Here is a 22,299-nt window from a genome sequence, read left to right on the forward strand (position 1 = left end):
ATTTACTTAATTTTCACTGCATAATTATTTAATGTAAAATAATTCTACACCTGCATACTTGGTAAGATTTTTTTTTTATTCATATCAGTGATCAGTTATTAATTTTTTTTTGTTGTTGATTGTTTTGTCGTCTTGTAAAAATTTTGCATTATTTTTGTTGAATGTTTAGCAATGGTGGTGGGGTTTTTTTTTTTCTTCTTTTTTATGTCATTAGAGAGAGTTCTGGCGTGTTGGAACAAAGACGTGAAGGAGAGTATGGAGCTTGTTTTTTCCCCCAGGGCAAGGGTGTAACAGGTCAGCCTCCCTGTTGTACTGTGCCCGTCCTGGGTCTCGTATATGGGAGGCCAGTTTTAATGGTGAAGTTCTGAGTACCCATCAGTTCAAACAACTCCTCGCCTGCCCTCCTGTGCCTCTCATCACGTACAGGTACTAAATATTCTTGCATTTAGATAACTTTCTTTTAAATGACAGCCTATCAATGTGTACCTCCATTACCTGCAGAAATGAACCATGTTACAGTGGAGAACAGATGGCCCCTCAGTCACTTGCTTTCCAAAAACTGCTTTGTTTCGGGTAATGATACACTTTTGTTTTGAATTTTGTGTATATGAGACAGTGAGTGTGTGTGTGTTGGTAGGGCATGTGAAATCATAAAACAATACTGAACAAGGCAACAGAGAAACCAATTAAACTATCCTCACATTGTGTAGAGACCAAAACTTGCTGACCTGGACGGATTTTGCTGTTTATATCTTTACACCTCAGAATGGCCAACTCCTTTTGTGACTGAGGTCAAAGGTATGTTTCATTATTCTGCCCGTATCCTTTCCTGTCAAGTCAGTGAGCAATGTACATCATGTTTGTACTTACATTTGTCTTTGTGCTGCAAAGTTCATCCCAACTTACCATAGGTTCTTATGCTATTCTAATTTATAAATGTTTTTTTTAATCATTTTGTACAAGTCAGTCTTGAAAATACGGCATTTATTGTTTGTTGTTGTTGTTGTTTTTGTTTTTTAGATTTGGTCGATATTGCAGTCTCTCGCGGTGAGCTCTTCTGTCTCCATAGCAATGGGCATCTGTCCCACCTGTCCCTGTTGTCTCCAGACCGCTGTGTTGAGCGCCTTCTTCGAAGGGAGTCCTGGCTTCTGGCTGCTGCTGTCTGTTGTATGTTCCAGCACACCATAACCCCAGCAAGGTAAGGAGGCTGCTGCTGTCACACTTACTGTGGGTTTGTCCACATGTGGAGTGTATTGTGTATCAGGTTAAGATGTGTATATAATACTACAACACCAGTTCCAATGAACTTGGGATGTTGTGTGAAATGTAAATAAAAACAGAATACAGTAATTTGCAAATCCTCTTCAACCTACAGTGGGGCAAAAAAGTATTTAGTCAGCCCCTGATTGTGCAAGTTCTCCTACTTAGAAAGATGAGAGAGGTCTGTAATTTTCATCATAGGTACACTTCAACTATGAGAGACAAAATGAGAAAAAAATTCAGGAAATCACATTGTACAATTTTTAAAGAATCCTGTGGGGTCAAAATGATTATGAGAACGGTGAGCAAAAATCCCAGACATACACGAAGGGACCTCATGAATGACCTGCAGAGAGCTGGGACCAAAGTAATAAAGGCTACCATCAGTAACACACTACACTGAGAGGGACTCAAATCCTGCAGTGCCAGGCGTGTCCCCCTGCTTAAGTCATTACATGTCCAGGCCCATCTGAAGTTTGTCAGAGAGCATATAGATGACCCAGAAGAGTATTGGGAGAATATCATGTGGTCTGATGAAACCAAAATAGAACTTTTTGGTAAAAACTCAACTCGTCATGTTTGGAGGAAGAAGAATGCTGAGTTGCATCCCAAGAACACCATACCTACTGTGAAGCATGGGGGTGGAAACATCATTCTTTGGGGCTGTTTTTCTGCAAAGGGGACAGGACGACTGATTCGTGTTAAGGGAAGAATGAACGGGGCCATGTATCGTGAGATTTTAAGCCAAAACCTCCTTCCATCAGTTACAGCATTGAAGATGCAACATGCCTGGGTCTTCCAGCATGACAGTGATCCAAAACACACCGCTCAGGCAACGAATGAGTGGCTCAGTAAAAAGCATTTCAATCTCCTGGAGTGGCCTAGCTAGTCTCCAGAACTCAACCCCATAGAAAATTTGTTGAGGGAGTTGAAAGTCCGTGTTGCCCAGCAACAGCCCCAAAACATCACTGATCTGGAGGGGATCTGCATGGAGGAATGGGCCAAAATACCAGCTACAGTGTGTGCAAACCTGGTGAAGACTTACAGGAAACATATGACCTCTGTCATTTTCAACAAAGGTTGTTACAAAGTATCGAGTTAAACTTTTGTTACTGACCAAATACTTATTTTCCACCATAATTTACAAATAAATTCTTTAAAAAAATCCTACAATGTGATTTCCTGGATTTTTTCCCTTTATTTCCTGTCATAGTTGAAGTGTACCTATGATGAAAATTACAGACCTCTCTCATCTTTCTAAGTAGGAGAACTTGCACAATCAGGGGCTGACTAAATACTTTTTTGCTCCACTGCATATTCAATTGAATACACCACAAAGACAAGATATTTAATGTTCAAACTGATAGACCTTTTTTTTTTTTTTGTGCAGCTATTTGCTCATTTTGAAATGGGTGCCTGCAACACATTTCAAAAAAGCTTGGTCAGTGGCAACAGAAGACTGGGAAAGTTGATGAATGCTCAAAGAACAACTGTTTAGAACATTCCACAGGTGAACAGGTTAATTGGAAACAGGTGAGTGTCATGATTGGGTACAAAAGGAGCATCCCCAAAAGGTTCAGCCATTCACAAGCAAAGATGGGGCGAGGATCACCACTTTGTGAACACCTGCGTGAAAAAATACTCCGACAATTTAAGAACAATGTTTCTCAACGTTCAGTTGCAAGGAATTTAGGGATTCCATCATCTACAGTCCATAATATAATATAAGATTCAGAGAATCTGGAGAACTTTCTACACGTAAGCGGCAAGGCCGAAAACCAACATATTGACCCATGAACTTTGATCCCTGCATTAAAAATCAACATCATTGTGTAAAGGATCTTACCGTGTGGGCTCAGGAACACTTGAGAAAACCATTGTCAGTTAACATGGTTTGTCGCTACATCTACAAGTGCAAGATAAACCTCTACCATGCAAAGTAAAAGCCATACATCAACAACATCCAGACACGCCGCCGCCTTCTCTGGGCCTGAGCTCATTTGAAATGGACAGACGCAAAGTGGAAAAGTGTGCTTTGGTCTGATGAGTACATTTCAGATTTTTTGGAAATCATGGACGTCGTGTCCATCGGACAAAAGAGGAAGAAGACCATCCGGATTGTTACCAGCGCAAAGTTCAAAAGCCAGCATCTGTGATGGTATGGGGGTGTGTTAGTGCCCATGGCAATGGGCAACTTACACATCTGTGATGGCACCATCAATGCTGAAAGGTACATCCAGGTTATGGAGCAACACATGCTGCCATCCAAGCAACGTCTTTTTCATGGATGTCCCTGCTTATTTCAGCAAGACAATGCCAAGCCACATTCTGCACGCGTTACAACAGTGTGGCTTCATAGTAAAAGAGTGCGTGTACTAGACTGGCCCGCCTGCAGTCCAGACCTGTCACCCATTGATAATGTGTCGTGCATTATGAAGCGCAAAATACAGCAATGGAGACCCCAGACTGTTGAACAGCTGAAGTCGTATATCAAGCAGGAATGGGACAGAATTCCACCTACAAAGCTTCAACAATTAGTGTCCACAGTTCCCAAACACTTACTGAGTGTTGCTAGAAGGAAAGATGATGTAACACAGTGGTAAATATAGCACTGTCCCAGCTTTTTTGAAACATGTTGCAGGCATCCATTTCAAAATGAGAAAATATTTGCACAAAAACAATAAAATTTATCAGTTTGAACATTAACTCACTCGATGCCCTTGGCTCTTAAACGCGTCTTTTCAGCGCCAAAGACGTTTTTTTCTGATAAAGGAAAGTCTGAAGTTTCTTTTGGTATGTTTGTTGTTGACATGGACATAGAACTCAATTTTCTATGGGTCTTGAAAAAAAAAAACTCAAATGCTGAAAAAATCCTGGCACTGGGATGTTCTGAACTTTGAAAATGGCTGGCACTCAATGAGTTAAATATCTTGCCTTTGTGGTGTATTCAGTTGAATATAGATTGAAGAGGTTTGCAAATCATTGTATTCTGTTTTTATTTACATTTTACACAACGTCCCATCTTCATTGTAATTGGGGTTGTACACTGTATACGTGAAATAACACGGTACTCTCCCCAAGGGCTTTGTTGCTGTGGTGTGCAGGTAGATTACTGAGGAAAGTCTTGCTTATTTCAGGCCAGGAAATCAATTCCTATAGACCGTCTTGAACACCTGAGGGCACAGCTCAATTCGAGCACGCATCCTGATCTGACTGGACAGTTGGAAGAAATAATCTCAAAGGTCGAGCCTGTGGACTCTGCCTCCAGCAGCCGCAGAAGCAGCATCTCCTCTCATGTAAGTTTGCACAGAATCGCGTAAATCATTGTCGTGGTAAAGAAGATAGTCTCTTGGTCGTGTTATCTAGACATGCCTGCGCGTGGGTTTATTTAACATGGGAATGCCATTCCATACGACCAACACACAGTCTTTGACAGAGCCTTAGTCTGGTCGGCTGGCTGGAAAATCCCAGATGGTTGGGGTCTGAGGACCTGCTGAATCCTTGATATGCCTTCACAATCATTGGGTGACAACCCATCAATTCCTCTGCCTGATTCGCATTTGAGGACTTCTTGTTTCACAAGAGCCCCATTAGCCATCTCATGTTCAGGGTTCCTGTTGGGCCTTCATGGCTACTGTAGTGACCATGGGGCACACAAGGTCCCCACCGTGCAGGGCTGTGAAAACTCCACGGATCCGAGGAATTCCGCGGATTTCATCATGGGAGGAGGGGGCTAAATGTAGCATGTGGACATCGCAAACTTTTAGAGCTCAAGTTTTAAAAGAAGAATTTTGCAGCATGTCTATGTCACGGAGCGACATCAGACAGAGCGAAGATGGCGAGAATGACGGTTTGAAAAAGTCTGATAAGAACAAGAATCTGTGGAATTGTCGCTGGCTTCATGAACACATCTGAAAGATAAACAGGACAGTGAACTGTGCCATCAAACACTGTAAGAATTTTTCTCTCCAGAAATTAAACATTGTGCTGTTCAAACAGGATTTAGACAAGATTATGTGACTTTTTTGATTATTAATCTAGACTTTATTTTATTGGAAAAAAGACATTGTGGCTTTGAATGGATTTACAGGAATTTATACAAGAATGTAAATGAGTTTTTATTAATGTAGACTTTTTTCATAGGAAAAAGACACTGTGGATTTACAGGAATTTACACAACCATATGTGACTTTTTTACTATAAGGTGTGTTATTGTTATTTTACCCTGATTTTCAAAATATTCTACATTACAAGCTTTAGCTGTGGTTTTTGAAATGCTTTAATAGTCTTTTCAGTCTTCATGAATTTCATGTAGTTTAATTGTTCTGAGTTAATGCATAATTCTGTTTACAATTAAAAGGAAAATCATTCCAGGTCCTACTTCTGCATCATATTCTGTTATTTCAACATTGTTATTGACAGTTAAAATGAAAGGTTGAATCTAGGATCATTTCAATATGCACATCTTTTGAGATGCTGAAAATGTATCATTAGATACAAGATTTGTTTGGTTTCGGGGGCCCCGCAGGCCCTAAACCTCGGCTCGACCCCCTGCAAATTTTCCTTGGATTTCACAGTTTTCATTTCACAGCCCTGACCGTGTTTCACCCCAACTGGCAATTCCCTACTTGATCAGTTACCCAGGTGTCACGATGTGGACGAGGGGCTGGACTTTGAAACCCACATAGGTCATTAAGTCACTCTTGCTAGTATCAATAATTACAGCTTGCTTTGCATACATAATTTGTCAGGTAACATATATAATTTATTTTTGTTTGGCATCTAGTTCATGTACTGTATAAGTATTTTCATTTTATGACAACACCTACTTTGTCATGAAACCTGTTGAATATTGGTGGTGTGTATCAATAGCATTTGTTTGTGTATTGATAGCATTTGTTTGTTTGCCTTTTGTTGGTAATGACAAAACATTGAAAATAAAATTGCATATATAATCTTGCTAACAATAGACATTGAACGACAATGTGTCAACCCTCTGATGCTTCTTATTGGTGATGTTTTAATGTAAGATTGTAAAAAGTGAACTTGTCCTTTTAAATCTCCCATCATATCAGTTAGCGCTATTCTTTATACCCTTTCAGTCACCAAATGCTTTGACTTGATACCTGTGTAAGGTCCTCACAACAGAAATGCCTTGTCTCTAAATTTCAACCCATCAATTGGGTTTGTCTGCTTTCTTTTTCTCCATCTGAGTCTTCCAATTCCATCTTCTCTGCTGCCTGCTCTTTCCTTACTAGAAAGTTTTACAAAATTTTACAGGTTTACAAAATTACTCATGGAAAGCTTGTTAGTTATGTACAGACAGGTTGTTCATTGTTGCATTGTATTTTCTATTAGCTGATATTTTGTGATGGTGACATTCTTCTGATAAGTAATGTAATTAAATAGAAGTGATGTATCTAGGTCAGACAACGGCCAATTAAATTCCCCTTTTCTACTTTTCTTTTACTAATAGCCCAATTTCATAGCCTTAAGAGTGGTGCATATCATGAATGCTTGGTCTTGTTGGATTGTGAGAATCTACTGAATCTACTGGTACCTTGTTTCCCATGTAACAATAAGAAATATACTCAAAACCTGGATTAATCTTTAGTCACATAGCACAACTATTATCTGAACACTACTGTATATTGACGAGCGCGCACGCATGATGTCCGTGGCTTCTCCACTCGACACTGAGGCAAAACTGAGTCTTTTCAGATTATTTTATTTTACTGTTTTGTGGATCATGGGATAGTTTCATCTCATGCAGACTGAGACGTTATGAGCAGATGAGGACTGGGAGGCTTTTAACTTGTGACGCAAAGCGGCTTGGTTAACAGCAGAGACTCGATACATCAGCCGCAATAATGAATTACAGCCAGCGCTGTAGCCTGGCACCAAACTCCTGTGTGACAAATGGACTTTTCTTCAGCCACGACAGAAGGAATTAAATTTTCAGACGTCATTTTGTAAAGGTGGATAAGTTTTCAGATGATCTCACTGAAACTGTCAGGTAAGACTATATTATTTACTCCATGGGTGAGTGGTTTTAATATTTAATAATGTGTTAACGCTTAACGTACAGTACATTAAGTACTGTACATCAGTTCATTGCGACCAAAGAGCTGGCAAAAAAACCAAAACAAAAAAACAGCTTATCTCTACCGGCATGCCGAAATCACCTTCCAGTATTGTCACTGTTGTCAGACTGAAGGTTTTCCTCCAAGGTTTCTTCTCCCTCATTGTCATCTAAATAAAGCTCAAAACCATAAGGTTGTGCCCCCCACAGTTTTTTGAGAATCACCTCCAGACTGGAATTAAAGAAAAAAAAGCTCCACACTCGAAAAAAAATCATCCGAAAACAGCTCGACGTCCACTGTGTTTACAGTTGATTTTGGCTTGAATCAGCAGGTGCCGTTCCGGTGATGACGTAGGAACAACATGGCCGCAGCTGAGGGCTGAAATAAAGCGCAGGCTTCAGACAGCTGTTTATCCTTCATCTGCGCACTTATCATTGACTTTTATTGTTCAGGATTTTTTAAAATATTTCATCATTTCTAGTGATTATTTGTGCACATTTTTTTGTGTCACTGACACTTTAAACTCAAACTGAAAGCAAATCTCTACAACTTGATATAAATTAATTAAATATATAAAAGCTGAGATGATAGGTTGCATAAGTTTCAATTTCTGTTCAGTTTATTTCATTTATATAGTGCCAGATCGCAACAAGGTTGCCTCAAAATCGCAACAAGGTTGCCTCAAGGTGCTTCACACAAGTAAGGTCTAACCTTACCAACACCCAGAGCAACAGTGGTAAGGAAAAACTTCCTGAGGAAGAAACCTCAAGCAAACCAGACTCAAAGGGGTGACCCTCTGCTTGGGCCATGCTACAGACATAAATTACAAAACAATTCACAAAACGAACATAGAGGAAATGTTGCCGGTGCACAGGACGGTTTCTGGAACAAATACCACACCCATCTCTGGATGGAGCTGCACCTCAAACAGAGAGAAAAGAAAAAAGCAGAATCAAGCATCAGAAAGATAAATACAGTGTTAAGTGTAATAAGTCATGGAACACTTTGTTATATCTGTGAATAATCAGTTTTGTTGCCAGTTTTCTTCAGACAAGCCAGGGGATGGATACATGAACATTTCCAAATCACTGAATATGTCTTGGACTTTATTTACATCAGTTATGAAGAAATACAAACAGTATGGCACTCTGTGGTAAATCTGTGTGGAGTAGATCTCAAGAGTCAGGAAAGACACAAAAACCCCCAGAAAAAAACAAAAAAAAAAACAGAAAAGTTATGCAGGCTTCTGTGGCTGTGATTGGAGGAATTGTGCATAGTGCATGTTTTGCATTTTGTATCCACAAAATAGAGCTTCATGATTAAGTGGTACAGAGGAGGACTTTCTTAAAAAGACCTGAAAGTTCAGCTACAGTTTGCCAGAAGATAAATCTGAGATATGCAAGCTTAGATTTGATGTTTTGGTGGGAAAAAAAATCTCCATTTGCAAGGTATGGTTTTCTTTGCACCTGCTTGAAGTATAATAGAAGATATTTGTCCGATTTCCTCAGTCCTTGGGGGTAGATTGCATAGATAAGGTGAAGAGTAGAATCACGGGCTAAGCTCAAGCCCATTATAGTATTTTTTTTCTTTTATCACCTCCAACCATCCAAACTAGTACATTCCCAGAAAATATGAAAATGTCCTGTTGACATACTCCCACAGTTCCTCCAACACTGAGCCTTGTCAGGGTCTTTACATTGTTCACTCTTGGTACTAGCGGTAATAATAATAAATTTACCATATTTTTCCATGCAAATTCCCCTCCACAGCCTTAGCTTGAAATAATTACCACAGCATTGCATATATTTGATCAGTTATCAGCTTTAATGTATGTTGTATTAAGATTTGTCCCCATTTGTAAACATTAGTATAATCTGGATATCTGTTTCTTGGAGCATTTTCCTTTATAGGAGAATCAAAAAGTATCTTAACCAGGCCCGTTTCCTCCTCTATTTTATCATAATCTATATTATAATAGCCAAGTGGCCAATTTATCTTTTTATTATGGGTTTTTGTGCTTTGATTCCTGGAAAAGTCCTATATAGTCAAATAATAATAACAAATGTGATTTTTCTCCCCTCTCAGTATAGAAATCGCACCAGCATAAGTCACTGCACCTCATTCTTTCTCTCCCGTGAGGGGTCGCCACAGCACATCATTCATTTCCATCTCACCCTGTCCTTTCTAACTTCCTCTGTCACACCAGCCACCTACATGTCCTTCTGCAGCACATCCATAAACTCATCTTTGGCCACCCTCTTCTCCTCCTGTCTGGTGATTCCATCCTCTGCATCCTTCTCGCTATATACCCTCTGTTCCTCTTCTGCACATGTCCAAACTGTCTCAATCTCACCTCTCTAACCTAGCAAAAATTATAATAATAAATAAAATAAGTGACATTGTGCTCTGTGATAGATTGTTGTACCCTCTCTCATGCCCTATGACTCGTGGGATACTCCTCCCCGACTCAGTTGGCCCTTGATTGGAGTAATGAATGAATGAAAATGAATGAATTAGGCTATTGTATAACAGTACAAATCCAGTATGAATATGTCACACTTTAAAACTACATATGGTACGTATTTTGGAGTCTTGTGCTTTATCCCTTCACATTGTAACAGAGTGTACTTCTCCCTTTATAATCATCCAGGAGAGCTTCAGTGTCCTGGATTGTGGAATCTATCGTGTTATTAGCCGCAGAGGAAGCCAGTCGGATGAGAGACATGTTCGCTCATCAATCAGTCAATGTCGGAGGAGGAGCGACTCAAGGATTCATCTTAATGCAAGATGAAGATCCAGGGGATCATGGTGAGAGGCAGATTTTCTGTTGAGCATTTGAATGAATTTCTATATGCCATCAACCAATGTCACCAGCAGGACCATTTCTTTTGCAGAATATTGTGTTGTTTAAAAGCAAATGTGATGGATGCTTCCAGTGTTGACCACAACCATGAGAATTAGTGTTTCATTGTGGAATTTGTATTTTTTTTTTCTTCTTATTTTTAAATTTTATTAATTACCTGTTTGTTTGTTTGTTTGGTTTTTATTAATTACCCCATGTTCAATTATCTCTAACATGGTCTTTTATCACACTACACTTGTTTCTGTATCATCTTTACTTTCAAATACTTGAAAAATATTATGAAAATTTTAGGGAATTGAAGATGTCTGTACAGTGAAGACCTTACAGTATATGGATTCTCACATGCTAAATCCAACCTTTTCACAACACACTGAAAACATACAAGTAAGGTGGATACATTTATAATTCTCAGTGTGCTGAGCTGCCAAACAATTGATTAGCATGAATATATGATTTATGGTAATGATTGTGATTTTCTCTGTTGTGTCAAACATATACACTATTAAACTGAAAGTGTGTTTATGATGTGGGAGGGATTTTTTTTTCAGACAATACTTAGTCAAATGTTGACCTGCTGCACCATCAGAGTTGTTACTGTAAGTTTAATTAGCACCCTGACAACTTTACAAATTATTAATAACAAGTTTCTTCTCTATTCCATTGCATTTTACTGTATCACTTCTTTGTTATATTTTTCATAATGTGCAGTATTTAATTTACATTTTTGTAGTGGTGTCTGGCACCTTTGCCCCACCTGCCATTTTGTCCTCTTCCTGTCATCATTCCCCTCCAGTATTCCATCATCTCCATGTTTCGTCTGGCTCTTGCCTCCCATCTTTATTCAGATCACAGAGTAGTGAGCGTCTGGAAGTTGGACCGATCTGAGCAAGGCATACCGTTCCATCTTCCCCGTCGTCTTTCCGGCCAAAAACCGCCCCGCATCGCACTGCAGGCTGTCAAGACAGGTAAACATCCAGAGACACAAACTACTACTGTTTACTGTTTCAGCACTCTAAAAACAATTTCCTTTGGCATTAATAAAGTTTTTTCATACTCTTAAAAAGACAAACGTGTTAATTAGCCTGTGTCACGGAGGAAGTAAGCAATTTTAGGGTTTTATTTAAAGGGAAAAGTGAATCCCCTACACCAGTGTATTAATAAAGTGCAGCTGTGCATATTGTAGCGTACTTCCCCTTTCTGCTGAAGAGCTACAACTGTTGGCTATTTTATTTATTTATTTTACTTATGTTCATCTGCATATGGGCGTTACATATTTCACTTCAGAAAAATGAATCACTGATTTCTTGTGATGGCACAGTGTGCTGTTACTGAAACCAAGCTTCCTTTTGTTAGTGTTTCTAGCTTTGTTAAGAAGACGACTGAAAAGATCAACACCATTCAGATGAATACTGACCTTTGGCCGCGACCAGACTTCAGAGAGGTTGATCAGGCAGAAATGGTTGCTGCCACGACTACATCCTCAGAGAAAATTCCAAATGAGTAAGTACAATCTCAGAAATTTCAACCACAACCATTTAAAGACACATTCTGTTTAAATCAGATGATCATCTGTTTATCTTCTTTATTATAGTAACTACTGTAATCTTACAGAAAGGATATACCTATCCTTTGTGAATATCCTTTCAGAAAAGAGGCTGTACTGATATCTATTTGTGATGTAAATTTATACAACCACTGTATGTATACATTTACAGTGCATCTGGAAAGTATCCAGAGGACTTCACTTTTTCCACATTTATTATATTGCAGCCTTATTCCAAAATGGAGTAGTAAATTCATCTTTTCCCTCAAACTATACTTACAACACCCCATGATGACATGATTTTTTTTTCTTCAAATTTTTTAAAACTAAGAACACTGAGAGACAATTTTGAAGAAGGGAGCAAGTGCTATTTATATTATAATATTGTGTTTTTAACCTTTCAACCATTATTTAGAGCTGCACATACAAAAGACAACAGAAATATGAATTTTCATAATCTAAGTTAATTATTCTGCTTCACCATAGACCCATTGATGTCTGAGAAGTAACCATTATAGGAGTAAATGGCCCCTTACTTAGCATTTAGGGGCTATTAGCCAACCAACTCATTGAAAATATGAATAGCCGTTTTCTGGTTGTAGCAAATTCCCAGCCACTTGATTTTGTTAAGCCCTGGTCAACCCACCGTTGCGTATTTTTTTTTTTCGCCGTACGTTTCTGCGGATGCCACAGCCACTACTTTTTTGTGAAAACGTACGGAGGCAGTAGCAAGAGGAGGGAGGGAGTACATTCAACGCACGTCTCTAGGAGTGTAACGATAAAGAGGAATGACAATAAAGCCGTGTGTGTTTGTGGGGTCGCTTTCTTTTTTAATGAGCGGGGACCGGAGCGGCAGGTGTTTTTCGGCGTTCTTTCCATGAAAAAAAAACTCCTGTAACAGTGGAATGTGCCGAAAAAGTGCTGATGTCCACGCCTTCTGCCTTTTTGTGAAAGTCAGACGACGTCCCGGATCAACAAAGCCTTCACGTGGAAATGATCTGGTTGTTTCAGCGGGGTTTGAGCCTGCGCGCTCTTAGCAGCTGTGGGCGGTCTTTAAACCGTCTGGATCACTCCTTAATCTGTGTAATCCCCATAAAATCATCCCTGAAAGCCATATTAATTTTCGAGCGGTGTCCACCTGGAGGTCTCTCACAGTTTTCTGGAAAAAAATTGATGCAGCAAAGCTCCAAATCGTTCAGACATTTATCGCAATAAAAAACGATGAGAGGGGTGGACCAGTGCTCACACAAAGCCTGCTCACAGGCGAATGACGCAACCAGCATGCGTGAAAAAACTCACGCATGCGCATGAAGGTTCAAGCTTGGGTGATGCAATCACACGTGATTCAAATCCATATGGTTTTTGAAAAAAAATAAAAAGGTCCGATACTTTTCTAACAGACCTCGTATTACTGCACTTTACATGGAAAATAGTACTGTGCGTGGGGCATTTTGTGACGAATATCTCTAGTTTATTTGATCATTTGTTCAACTTCATAGTAATGTTATTTATAGCTCTGTGCACTTTTTGTGTGAAGGTCATGTTGAAAGGATCTGTCAAACATATATGCTACAAAAACATTTAAAATTTTGTATTAAGAGTGCATTACACTAAATTTGACACTTTTTACTGCAAGCAAATATCTGCCTCAGATTGTTGCCTCAAAACTTTGCCGATTCTCAGTATCAGCCTTAAAATTCACATCAGTCGACACTATATATATATATATATATATATATATATATATATATATATATATATAAAAAACATCTGATACTGATCTTCCATTGAACACAGGGTTTTTGCTGAACTGCCAAGCCCAGAGGTCGACATGCAAGAACTCCGATTGGCAACAGAGCAAGCCATGTAAGTCGGTGTATATTTTGTGAAAATGCAAACAACAACATTTCAAGTGCTTACACATTTTTAAAATGCCAAGTTACTTTATTCCAATGTGCAGGTCAGAGATTCAAGATCCTTTGGTGCTCCTGGATCCAGTTTGCCTGAAAGAACCTTGCTGGAGTGGCTGACTGTGCTTGTAAAAATTCTTGGCCCTGAGGAGCTCAGGTCAGCTGCTGCAGGTCTTTCAAGTTTGCTGGTCCAGAAGAAGCAGTGTGGGAGGGAGATTATCTAAGCACCTGTACAGAACAAACAGTGGAGTCTTCCTCCTCATCTGGAGAACTGACAGACAGTGTTACAGAGCAGAGGAAAGAAGAGCTCTTAGAATTGGAGAAAAAGAGAGCCGGTGTTTGAACCAGCTGACCTCAGATTCCAGTGAGAACTTCCTGGAAGATTCAAATGGGTCCCTCTAGAACCTCTGCGAATCCATCCCCCCAAGTCTATACCGTCAGATCTCCTAACAAGTCTCACCCAGCTGGCTACACTATATGTAGAGCTGAGCTGCTTCGGAAGCCAGGCAGATGAGCAAGCAGTGAAGTGCTCCACCTTCCTACGCCGCTACTTCTTTCTGCTCGACCACGAGCGAGTGAGAAGAATGTGTCTGTTCTGTTATCACGAGCATCCTGAAGTGCAAAGCTCCTTCAGAGAGGCCATGCTAGGTCAGAGGCTGAAATTCCTAATCTGTGCTGCACTTATTATAGTGTATATGTTACTGTTTGGAATATCAGCTGCTCATCTTTTTCCTTAGATCTTACCCAGGACAGTAAGGTGGTGGAGGTGATTCAGAGAGGAGATTTGCTGAAATCACTACACAGCTTGAGAGAGCTGCAGCCCTGGACAGCACCTTTTCTCATCGCTCATTTACACAGGTTGCTGTTCCCTCAAAGCAAATCACTACATAATTCAGTTGTAGGTGTTGTGTATTGTATAAATTAAATGCACTGTGTCACCCAGGTTATATGAGAAACATGGAGAGGCAGCTGTACGTTCATTTTCCCCAGTTCTATCCTGTAATAACACCAGCCGATGTATTCACCATGGCTCAGCAAGCACTTCTTAGCATACCTTGATAATCTGGTCCAGTCACAAGCTGAGGAGAACAGGTACTCCTTCAGTTTTATGCTTTTGTTTAAAGAATTTTAAAAAGAGCGTATTCCCCTCCCTCTGTGTTCAAATTCTTTCTTTCCATTTCTTTTTTAGGTTGTCATTTTTGGGGTCGCTCTTGAACCAGAATCACTGCATCAGGATTGGCTGGAACTGGCACTGACCCATGATGCTCCTCATCATTACGACACCCTTACTCCTGATGGACAACCCAGGTGTGGATCTGTTCATACAATGTGGAAAGAATGTAAAACTGTGTTCCTTTTTTCTTTTAATTATTACTGTTCATTTGGAAGAATATATACACGCACATACACAGTGCTCTCCAAAATTATTTGGCCCTTTGGTATTTCACATTTAATTTTTTTATACCATTTCAAATGCAAAAAGTAAATCAGGGTTCTTAATATAAAAATTTCAAAAATTATCTTCCTCAAACTCAAAGCAAATCTCTACAACTTGATACAAATTAATTAAAATAGAAAAGCCAAGATGATGGGTTGCATAAGTAATGGGCCTGTAAATAATCAATTTTATTGCCAGTTTTCTTCAGACAAGTCATGGGATGGATACATGAACATTTCCAAGTCAATGAAGATATCTTGGACTTAATTTACATTGATTATGAAGAAATACAAACAGTATGGCACTCTATGGTAAATCTGTCTGGAGTAGACAGTTCTAAAAAACTGAGTGACTGTGCAAGAAGGAAAAGAGTGAGGAAAGCCACCAAGACACCCAGAAGAAGATATAGGCTTCTGTGGCTGTGACTGAAGAAACTGTGCACAGTGCATGTTTTTGCATTTTGTATCAGCAGTTACTGTATACAACTTCATGATGAAGTAATATAGAGGAGGATCATTCTTTCACCAAAATATCAGATTTATGGTTGCATCTCAGTTGTATCTTCTGGAAAATTGTAGCTGAACTGTTCAGTCTTTCTCCTCTATAAATCAGATTGTTGTGGTGTCAAAAGACAACAAACATAAAGAATGATTAGAGAGAAAGTTGAAAGGGAGCTGGTTCAGATCACCACCAACATTTGCTCAATGTTTCATTAGTCCAGGGCCATCTCTCCACAAAAGAGTACAGACACTCCATTGTCGTCATCTGGTGGACAGTGGTAATTGTGAATTAATGGGATTTTCTGTTCCAGGTGGCATTCACATTGTTTAGTTGGGGCTATGGACGCCTCCTGTCTCTGCTGATTCGCCTTCCATCAGACTTGTCCTCAAAGCAAAAGATGGCAGAAACTTGTCGCAGTCACGGGTACTTCAAATTATTATTTTATTTAGTTATTTATTTTTACACAAGATAAATCATTTGCTGTTGTTGACAGCCATGTGTGGAAATGATTTTTTGGGCTTCCATTTGATGTTTGCAGCTACTGGATTGGATACCTTTACCTCTGCCGTGAGCTTCAACATCGCAAAGAGGCATTCTCTACCATCTGTCAGCTGGATGACCTCACCCTACTAGAAGAACCTTATGGTGAAATGGTTTCCTCACAATTTTCCCTTTTCTGACTCTGAGACAAGTAATTTATAATCTGAAAAAGAGGTGCTGTGGGATCTGTCTTGTAATTTTAGAGAATGAGGTGAAATGTTGACTATGGTTAAATCAGTAATTGTTCCTGTAACTGTAGTAAATACAGACAGATTGTGAAACTTTACAGCATTTTAACTTGGAAAATCTTCCTCCATGTACCATGGAACACCAGCTTTGGCTAAACAGTAGCTTCATGTTATAGACATTGATTATGTAGTCAAGGAAAATTCAGTTTTTAATTACCTTCATTACACTGTCTACATTGATTGGAGTTACTAATCTGGCAGCCTGCCTAATGCCGAGATAATATAATTACAGCATATAACAAAAAGGCATTATAAACTACAGTATGTGAGGACATTGTGTTATTTGCTAGGTGTTGAGCCTCAGACCTTGGATGAGTGGAAGCTCCTGATCCAGTTGTCTCAGCAGTGTAACAGCGAGGTAGAGCAAGTTACAGGTGTGAATGGGAACGGGCTGACAAACGGCTCAGCAGATTGTGATCAAAAGGTCAACCCTGAGAACCTGACTCTGAGACTGGCTCAAACAGCCGGTCCTGACCGTGCACTGGCTGTGTTGGAAGAGTGCGGTGTGCAGATGCCACTTTCACCAAACTCCAGACTGGTTGTGAGCTGCTTAGAGTAGCAGAGAAAAGGCAAGGTGGGTCAGAGTGTGGATGGCTAGTTTGTCAAATCTTTATAAGCAATTGTGTGAATTTTAACAGAGCCTTAATGTGTAGTTTAAATGTCCTCATGTTAGTGATGGTGTGTGTGCTTGTGCGTGTGTGTAAGTGTTACAGATTCCCCTTACAATAAATATGCTTATGCACAATTATCCATCACTTTCATTACACTTACAGAGATTAAAGTTCTCTGTTGCTACAGCGGATTTCTGTCAATTGGGCTGCCAAAAGACAGGGTTTGCATAGTGATGGGATGACAACACTGGTGCGTCAACACTGTGCCGAGCACACAAGAGTGAAACCCCGTATCGGTGCGCGTATTTAAGAAAAAATCACGTGACCGATACAGGAACTGGGTCGTTCGGCTGCGCCATGCCAAATTGTGTTTATAAGGAAACAAGCTGTATCAACATGTTTGCGGATTTGGTTGGATGGAGTTTTGCTGGTGGAGTTTTGCTTGCCCTCACCTTGCTCCACTGACTTCATGGCACGTTTCAAAGATGTTTGCCCAGTCCTGGAATAATTTTGATCTTTTGACGCCAAATAAGATAAATCTTTTTCCTCCTTTCGGCATTGTTTACTGTTATTTTTCCAATTAGATATGTTTGTACTCCTTTACAATACTGGAAGAATAACCAGAAACACATACGTACACACCTTTATCAACTTGTACTGAAATGTTTATGCTCGCCATCTTCATCTGTACCCTGTGAAAGAGGTTTTTTCTAAGGCAGGGGAACTGGTGTGTAAGAGGAGAAATCGCCTTGGAGCAAAGACGCTTCAGAAACCTTCGTTCTTCAATAAAAATGCATAAATGAATCTATTTTCAGTCTTGTATTTCATATGCTTTAACACTTAAGTAACAAATTGCCATACACAAGTTACAAAGTTTTAACTCTGAATTTTATTACAGACAATTTGCTATATTTTACAAACCAGCTCAGTTTAGCATTTACACAAACAAGGTTTTAAGCAAATTTGAAACTCTTCTCATGAACAGCTTAACTCGACACACAAATTGAGCACATGAAATTATGCAATGATGAGATCATATTTTAGAGGACTGGCGATTAACTATTTCACAGGCTGACATTGCGTTTGCAGCACGGTAACTTTTCCATCTTATTTACCTGCAATGATTTTATAACTACTGCAGGGGTCACTAATGAGCGACCAACACAGTGGCTACACAGTTTGTGTGGTGTGTAAATACACTCCTTGAGGTATCATCATCCCATCACTAGCTTTGCACTGACGCCTTCCTGACGCAAAATCAAGGCTGGATGCAAGCTAGAAAATTTAACATGTTCAAAAATCAATTTTTAGAGTAATGTCTCTATTATGTTTTTTATTGTTTCTCCTGGCAGTAAGTCTGTGTGTCTGTTCCTTTGTGTTCTGTCTGCACTCTGCGGGAGGGGGAGGGGGTGGTGTGTTTGAATGTGTCACAGCGAGCAGAGCTTTACAAACATTTTTGACGTTTCTTTCAAAGTCTGCACCGAGTGTCTGTGAGTGTCCTTGCTGTGGTTCAACTAAAACCACAGCTGCAGACCTGCAACACATTAACATCAAACATGGGCATCCCCCCCAAAAAAATACACCTAAAATCTCTTTCTGAGGATGGCATGACGTAAAATGCACTCATACACCCTTCTTACCGCTCATTTAAGTCGCACTTTACACATAAATTCACAAATTCTTGATTGTTCCTCCTCAGACTGCAAACCAGGGGTGAATCCAGATGGAAAGAGGGTGTTGTGGGAGATGTGCCCTCCACAACACCCCTAGATTAAAGGTCTACTTTTGAAGACATTTTTCATACCACCACCGCTACTACTACTATTACTAGAATGCACCGATCCATATTGTTTCACTTCTGATCCCTGAATTTGGATATCTGCCAATCCAATACTGCTCTGATAGCAGAACTCTGTTTACTTTAATATTGTCATTATTGTTGATTTTATCTGAGGATATTTTGTATCCCCAGTTATACAGCTTCATGATGAAGTGGTATACAAGAGGATTTTTCTTAAAAAGAAAACCTGAAAGTTCAGCTACACTCAGGCGCTGCACCTAAATTTTATGTTATTGTCTGCCCTTTTGGCTGCTCTGGGTTCTGCTGGGTCACCACGCCAGATCCACCACAGATGCGCACTGGGATTTGGCACACCTTTTACACCGGATGCCCTTCCTGATGCAACTCAAGTTTTACCTGGAGAAACAGACACAGCCCCTGGTCTTCCAAAGAGGTCTCCCATCCAAGTCCTAATCAGCACCCACTCTGCTTAGCTTTCAAGAAGTGGAGAGGATCAGGCATACACAGAGCAGAGCCCAAGTCTTATTGTTGTGAAAACTTTGGTGTTTATTCAGGCATTATGTTGGCAACATTTTAATGTACGAACATGTGCAAATGCTACATCATAAACGTGCACATTAACGATATTATGTCTTATATCTGCCAATAAGTCAAAATAGTGATTATCATGTGCGGACCCGGCTGAAATGCTTAGGAGTTTGACAAACTCTACAAACCCATGAATGGAAATGCGTCATGGTTTTTGTTGTTTTCCCAAATCGGTACTGCAGTGTTGTTTCTGTTTCAGGGCAGTGATCCAGGTGATGCTTGAGCGCTGTGATCGATTCCTTTGGTCGCAGCATGCCTAACTCAGTGTCCTCCATCAGCATAGCAGAACTGTCTATGTAAGTGTCTCTAACTGTTGTGTGAGCTGTAGCTTGAATAATTTGCTGTAATATTTATCTGAAATTCATAATGTATCTTCTCAGTGAACACAGTATTATTTTTGGCTGCTGATGGACATTGTTTGGGAGTATTGTTTGTATTTTTTTATTGTGATTTATTTGGATTTATATCAGTGCTGTATAGAGTTTGGTCGCTTTTCGATTTTGCTATTGTATTTATATGCTTATTTTTGTGTACAGGAACTAGAATTTGCTCATATTTGTGAATTAAGAAACACAAACATATCACTATCCTGTTATAAGAAAAAAAAACTGTGAATTAAATGCACATATTCTTAGGGTGAAATGTACTAGCCTGTTATGATATCAATAAAGTGTGTGTGTGTGTGTGTGTATATAATGCCTGTCAAATTCCAGAAATTGCTGATATTACCTATTAAAGGCTCCTAACAAAAAAAGGGGGGGGGGGGGGTAATAATTGAGGGGATCTTTGGCTACATTTACGGTATTACCTTAAGAACCAGTTCCTTCTGATTTTAAAGAACAGGGGGAAAACTTCTAAAGAATTAATAAAGGTTTCTGTAGCAACATTTTTAATCTCAAGTCAGGTTCTTCCTTAGGACCCATCTCAAAAACATTGATGGTATCACCAGCAACCATAAAATCTTTTGTACATAAATGTAAGAAGCTTAGGGGCAGAGTGCCTTTGGGTCATTGAGAAAGGATACCTAAATTACCATTCAGGAATTGGCAAACTTTTGTTCTAATGTTCCAACAGGACTTCTGGGTCACAACTAAGTTGATGAAGTAGCGAGGCATCATCTTTAAATGAGTAGCATTTTAAACATTGATATTGCATCCAACAAGTATTACTCTGTAATAATTCAGTGGTTTAATGGTATTCTGTGTGGAGAATGAAATACAACCCCTGGCAAAAATTATGGAATCACCGGCCTTGGAGGATGTTCATTCAGTTGTTTAATTTTGTAACTTTCTGGCTTTAAGAAACACTATAAGAAATCAGGAAAAATTGTGGCAGTCAGTAGCAGTTACTTTTTTTTAGACCAAGCAGAGGGAAAAAAATATGGAATCACTCAATTCTGAGGAAAAAAATTATGGAATCATGAAAAACAAAAGAACGTGCCAACACATCACTAGTATTTTGTTGCACCACCTCTGGCTTTTATAACAGCTTGCAGTCTCTGAGGCATGGACTTAATGAGTGACAAACAGTACTCTTCATCAATCTGGCTCCAACTTTCTCTGATTGCTGTTGCCAGATCAGCTTTGCAGGTTGGAGCCGTGTCATGGACCATTTCTTCAACTTCCACCAAAGATTTTCAATTGGATTAAGATCCGGACTATTTGCAGGCCATGACATTGACCCTATGTGTCTTTTTGCAAGGAATGTTTTCACAGTTTTTGCTCTATGGAAAGATGCATTATCATCTTGAAAAATTATTTCATCATCCCCAAACATCCTTTCAATTGATGGGATAAGAAGAGGTCCAAATATCAACGTAAACTTGTGCATTTATTGATGATGTAATGACAGCCATCTCCCCCAGTGCCTTTACCTGACATGCAGCCCCATATCATCAATGACTGTGGAAATTTACATGTTCTCTTCAGGCAGTCATCTTTATAAATCTCATTGGAACGGCACCAAACAAACGTTCCAGCATCATCACCTTGCCCAATGCAGATTCAAGATTCATCACTGAATGACTTTCATCCAGTCATCCACAGTCCACGATTGCTTTTCCTTAGCCCATTGTTGCCTTGTTTTTTGTGTTTAGGTGTTAATGATGGCTTTCGTTTAGCTTTTTGTATGTAAATCCCATTTCCTTTAGGCGGTTTCTTACAGTTCGGTCACAGACGTCGACTCCAGTTTCCTCCCATTCGTTTCCGGCAGATTTCACTTTTAACAAGAGATTTTGTCATGGAAAGCCGCGTGGAGGCTTCGCGCGTCACGACCGATTCGCTGATGAAGCGAGACAAAGGAACACCTCCGTTTCGGAGTGTTAAAGGACAAGTTGGGACATGCCTATCTCGGCTTTCAGTGCTTACCAGTCAAGTGAGTATAAGAGAAATTGTGGAGAGCTGGGCTTGTCCCAACTTGCCTTTTAACACTCCGAAACGGAGGTGTTCCTTTGTCTAGCTCCATCAGCAGCTCCGTCGTGACCCGTGAAGCCTCCGTGCGGCTTTCCATGGACAAAATCTCTTGTTAAAAGTGAAATCTGCCGGAAAATGGCTGATGTCCAGCTCTTGTGATAACCAGAGAAATTGCACACGACGGTCCCGGCTCCACACAGCGATCTGTTTAGAAATGATGTGGTGGTTTCTGCCTCTCGATGGTGGCTCAGAGCGCGGCGCGCCGTGCGCCATTGTGGGTAGTCCTTAAAGCTGTAGTAACACTCCTTATTCTCTGTGAAGCCCGTAAAATTTTCACCGAAAGCCAGATAAATTTTTCGAATGGTTTCCAGCTGCCTGTCTCTAACAGTTTCTGAAAAAATTCTGATGGGAAAAAAAGCCCAAATCATTCCGCCATTTCCTCGCAATGAAACGATGACGAGAGGGGTGGACCAGTGCTCACTCAAAGCCTGCCCACAGGCGA

At 39.9% G+C, this 22,299-nt stretch overlaps 2 protein-coding genes across 2 annotated transcripts in view; both read left to right on the forward strand.

Annotated features, from left to right (window-relative positions):
• hps5 (HPS5 biogenesis of lysosomal organelles complex 2 subunit 2) overlaps positions 1–22,299 on the forward strand; it is a 57,424-nt gene that overhangs the window by 12,053 nt on the left and 23,072 nt on the right. Inside the window, 20 exon segments of the mRNA XM_034176336.1 lie at positions 217–240; positions 242–303; positions 306–426; positions 502–573; positions 711–781; positions 784–798; positions 1,021–1,198; position 1,767; positions 4,398–4,556; positions 9,994–10,057; positions 10,060–10,110; positions 10,113–10,151; positions 11,052–11,169; positions 11,557–11,706; positions 13,547–13,615; positions 13,710–13,756; positions 13,759–13,842; positions 13,845–13,994; positions 14,029–14,307; positions 14,397–14,517. Of these exon segments, the coding sequence (XP_034032227.1) occupies positions 217–240; positions 242–303; positions 306–426; positions 502–573; positions 711–781; positions 784–798; positions 1,021–1,198; position 1,767; positions 4,398–4,556; positions 9,994–10,057; positions 10,060–10,110; positions 10,113–10,151; positions 11,052–11,169; positions 11,557–11,706; positions 13,547–13,615; positions 13,710–13,756; positions 13,759–13,842; positions 13,845–13,994; positions 14,029–14,307; positions 14,397–14,517 (1,875 nt within the window).
• LOC117515673 (Hermansky-Pudlak syndrome 5 protein homolog) lies at positions 14,856–20,072 on the forward strand. The gene is made up of 5 exons (XM_034176334.1): positions 14,856–14,967; positions 15,909–16,021; positions 16,137–16,243; positions 16,677–16,959; positions 19,584–20,072. Exons 2-4 carry the CDS (start codon positions 15,996–15,998, stop codon positions 16,943–16,945), a joined length of 402 nt encoding a protein of 133 aa, XP_034032225.1. The 5' UTR covers positions 14,856–14,967; positions 15,909–15,995; the 3' UTR covers positions 16,946–16,959; positions 19,584–20,072.

The sequence above is a fragment of the Thalassophryne amazonica genome, chromosome 8 (genome assembly GCF_902500255.1).
Source record: "Thalassophryne amazonica chromosome 8, fThaAma1.1, whole genome shotgun sequence".
NCBI classification, from domain to species: domain Eukaryota; kingdom Metazoa; phylum Chordata; class Actinopteri; order Batrachoidiformes; family Batrachoididae; genus Thalassophryne; species Thalassophryne amazonica.